The 4245-nt window shown below is 41.5% G+C and overlaps 1 protein-coding gene across 1 annotated transcript in view; it reads right to left on the bottom strand.

Moving 5' to 3' along the window:
* Positions 1-1213, bottom strand: part of LOC104516981 (transcription factor SOX-5-like) — a gene marked incomplete at its 5' end in the record, with an annotated part of 16135 nt that extends 14922 nt beyond the window's left edge. Inside the window, 1 exon segment of the mRNA XM_010161505.1 lies at positions 1107-1213. Within this exon segment, the coding sequence (XP_010159807.1) occupies positions 1107-1213 (107 nt within the window).
* Positions 1214-4245: the final 3032 nt, after the last annotated feature.

Here is a 4245-nt window from a genome sequence, read left to right as displayed (position 1 = left end):
TTCCTGCATGCTATGCTGGACTACGCCTTAAACGTATTTTATTGTTACATCAAGATCTACATCCAGTTTTCTTGCTGGGCAAAGAAAGAAATGGGGAAGAGACTTCAGCTGACAAAATCATACATGCTTTCAGGTTCTTAAAGCTACAAGAACACAATCCCTTCGTTTCGGATTTGCCCCACACCTCAAAGGTAAAGAATGATGTTCATCCTATGAGCAATGCACCAGTGGCATCAATTGAAGCCTAGAAACAATACTGGCCTGGAGGAACAGGGAAGGGTGCTCCAGAGCTAGGGAAGGGCTGCAGAGTCTTGCCTGTTAGACTGGCTAAAAATCAGACAGCATAAAGCACAGAAACCAATGGTAAGGAATGCTTCTGCTCTTGCAGAAGAAACGCCTCTTGCTGATGAGGAACGGATCCTATTCTTCTAAATTTCTGAATCTTGGATCAGGCCCCAGAAGGTTGAAAGACATCTTATAAACATCTTTCTCCCATGAAGAACTTCAGCAGAGGTTGGGCAAAACTATCATAATGGTGATTTCTATTGTACTGTAGGAAAGACTCTCCGTAGGGGCAGTGAGAGCTCTGTTATCCGGATCATTTAAAACTGTAATGGGCAAACCAGAGAAAATACTCCCGTAGAGAGCAATCAAACCCACAATAGCCCAATTTTTTAAAATATTACCAGAGAGGTTTCATCAACAGCCATAACGTGATGAGAAATTTCTAAAACTTTATTAATGAAAGAAAGTAATCTGCTGGAGAAGACTGATTTGTATCCCAGCTCCTAGCAATGTTCTAATTATATTTGAAAGAACAATGAAAAACACATACACACATGGAATGTGTCAAGATGAAAAAAATATATATAAAAAATGACTAAGCACCACAAGTCAGACTCAGTTTTGTGGTCAGCTGCAAAAGTTACTTGGCTCTTTGTCATGGATAGCTGTCATAGTTTAACAAAACATTGATCTAAAAATGACAAGAACTTGGTTGCAGTCTCTTGCATAGAAGAAACATAAAACAAGAAGAGTCAAAACATATGTAGAACAGCCTGATAATGTTTGCCAGAACTCCTCCCACTACAAACATGAAGCAAAACCTTGGAAGGTTTGAGAAATAAAGACATTCCGATAGACTTGCTTACTGCCCTCTGACCTCGCTGCTCCCGCCTGGTGCTGGATCGCGGTACCAACGCTCGGGGTGCACCTGAAACCACACGCACGCCTCAACTCCTGAAAGGCTCCACAGTTCTTCCAGAATACTGTGGATGCTGGGCATATGGCAACGGAACTCTCCTCCCCCTCTTTGAGACATCCTTTTGGCTGGGGTATTTGGCAAACACTGACAGTTCTCTGAACTCCGTTTGAATTGTATTTTGGCAAGAGCTGTTTTTACGATTGCATAATTCAAGGTTAGCCGTTTTACTGAAGCAGTCCACTCTTCACTTTTCTACTCCCCTGACCCTACCCCCATTTCTCCGGGTAGGAGTGTTTTTCCTCTTGGTTTGATGCCTGCAGAGATACAGCCAGCGCAGAACACCAGAGGAGTGTTCAGGCAGATCTTTTCACGTTCCTGGTTTTCTTACTCCAAGTGAACTGAAAGGCCAGGCGAAAAAAATGCGTTGGTAGGGTAGCTGAGGAGAGCCAAACACAGTTACATATGGACTGCAAGGAGAAACTTGCTCATCAGTTCTTGCCCCCAGGAATTACGAATACACTGATGGACAGAGTGCCTGCTACCTTTGTTCCCTTCAGTATCAATACGTAAAAAGAAACAGATGGTTGCCTGTTATTGTCCTTTTTAGTGTCCCATTTCCCTCCTCCCTCTCCAAGTGCAGTTTGTCCAGCTTTTTACCATGCTCCTCTGTGGGAAAAATTCCCACATCTGAACTCCAGAGGTGGTTATTTTCAAACAGACTGAGTTTTAATACGCTCATTTTTATCTTAGCTTGCTGAGCAGAGCCTGTGACACCACCTAATGTGGTTCGTGGTGCTGAGGCAGAAGTCTTTTCTAAGCAGGCCCCACTAAATATCAACTGCTCAGACATTTACGTTGGTCAATATGCACCAAATCTCGAAGTACTAGGCAGATCAGCTGCTAGCCTGTGATCCCGCAGTGAAAGTTCACTTCTGATTACAACAGAAAACCATCTTTAATTATCAGACATACTGGTGGTGCCAGGTGTTATCCATTCAACGTTACGGTATTTTCCTCAGCTCTCCAAAAAGGTGAAGATTCTTACCCTACATCTGACATGAGTGAGGATTTTGCAAAAGTAATCTTTCTGTGCAGTTCCCCTGCCCCTTGCAATAATAAACACCAGAATATCTTGTGTTATAAAATCTTCATCCACAGTCTTTCCAAACGTGGAAAACATGAGGTAGGGAGGCATTACGGAAGACACAGAGCTGGAAGAACTTAGAGGAACCACTGGTGTGCCCAGAAGTTTGCACATGATGAATTATTTGCAGTCCAGGCTCTACTCCTGCATGTTAATGCCATGATCCTTCAAAGCAGGTACTGTGCACACTATGTCTCAGTCCAAACCACGTTACAGTCCAGATCATGTTACCCCTAAGCCATTGGAAGAGAATTTCTGGCTCTTTTCTGAGGGATCTTCTATTTAGATTTAGGTTTTTCTGCGTAACAGATCATACGGCCCAAGTGCTTTGCACTCATCAGTGAATTTAGCCATGGAATTTCACAAAGAAAGGCAGTATTATTCACTCTGATTACCAGATGGGAAACCGAGTCACATACTAAGTGACTTGCCAAAGGTTCCTTAGTAAGACTGGCAGTTTTAGGAACCGAAACTCGCACTCCTGAATCTTATTTAAAAATTATAACCTCAAGCTTATAACTCCTTTGTGAGTGTGGAATTGTGACTCTTGCTGATGGCACACGTTACAAGGGAAAGCAAAATTAAAAAAAAGAGCAGTTACAAATCCACCCCTACAATGGACCTTGTTTAAGTAACGCTTGCAGGGCTGTAAAACTCATAAAAAGCACATGCATGAAATGATAAAGTAGAGTGAGACTTTCAAATGTTGACTCAGTAATTGTTAAAACCCTTCTGGCTGCACAATTTTATAGTCTTCTACTGTTCTAATGAAAAGGGAAGAAACAACAAAGAAGGGTTTTAGCCTTCCAATTATATAAACTCTGTGGACCACCAAAGAAGATGAAAGATTATTTATAATGTCACAGCAATTTATCATTTGGAAATTTTTTGTTGTTGTTGTTGTTGCATCGAACTTGAGTATGAAGAAACAATGCATTCACCCCCCCCTTCAGCTCTTTCAGGCTTGCTTATCCGAAGTCTTTCTTTTTCATGGAATAATCCACCCACAGAACCTAAAATCAGCATTCGAAGCAAGAAAATAAAATAACATTCTTTATTTATGGCTCTTCCTGATTTTATGGCACTCCTTTCAGACTTACTACATTCAGTCTTAATTGGGGCTATATCACTTAGCAAAGGAACCACATCTTTTGGTTTATGGTAGGTATTCAAATCCAGATTGGTTCAATACTGCCTGGAAATCGTTGCATCTGATTTGTAACCCATACAAAGTGCTATATGGACTCGGTAGAGAGGTGCTCCATGAGGTGTTACAGCAAAAAATCAGATGGATCAAGTAGGCCCAGACATTTAACTACTCTCCTCACAGGAGCAGACACCCAGTCACAGGGGGAATTTGTTGCAATTTGTATAGTCATTTTCTTTGCTGTACTTTGTGGACGTACGTCTTTGGTTTCTAGGTGCTCTCAGGTCAGTCAGTACCTTTCAAAGCACTGAACACAAGACAGAGTCCAATGACATCAAAAGAGGAAAATCCTCAATAACCTGACATGAGTCAGGTCCCTAAGATAAATATTTTAAATCTTTATTAGAGAAAGAATGACTTACTCAGTAAAATACATTATTTCACTTGGAAAGAAACTGATGGGAAGCAGCAATTCTACAGGAAATGAGGAGACTAAGGTCCTCTTTTTCCTTGGTTATTAGCTCTGAGAGATAGTGTAAATCAGGAATTTTAAGTGAAAACACAGGTAGGACTGGCCCAGCCCTTTACTCTGAAGAAGAAATACAAAGGAAAGCAAAAAGCAAAGTAGAATGATGAGCCACTGCTTCCTTTCTATGAAGGTTTTTACAGTGGGGACACAGGCATCGACCTCAACCAGATCCAGCTGTAATCTGCTCGCTGCAAACAAGTTTAGAGACACATGACCCAGCT

Source organism: Eurypyga helias, unplaced genomic scaffold, assembly GCF_000690775.1.
Source record: "Eurypyga helias isolate BGI_N326 unplaced genomic scaffold, ASM69077v1 scaffold11761, whole genome shotgun sequence".
Classification (NCBI taxonomy): Eukaryota; Metazoa; Chordata; class Aves; order Eurypygiformes; family Eurypygidae; genus Eurypyga; species Eurypyga helias.
The sequence above is the reverse complement of the archived record's forward strand: the minus strand, read 5'-3'. Positions and strand labels throughout refer to the sequence as shown.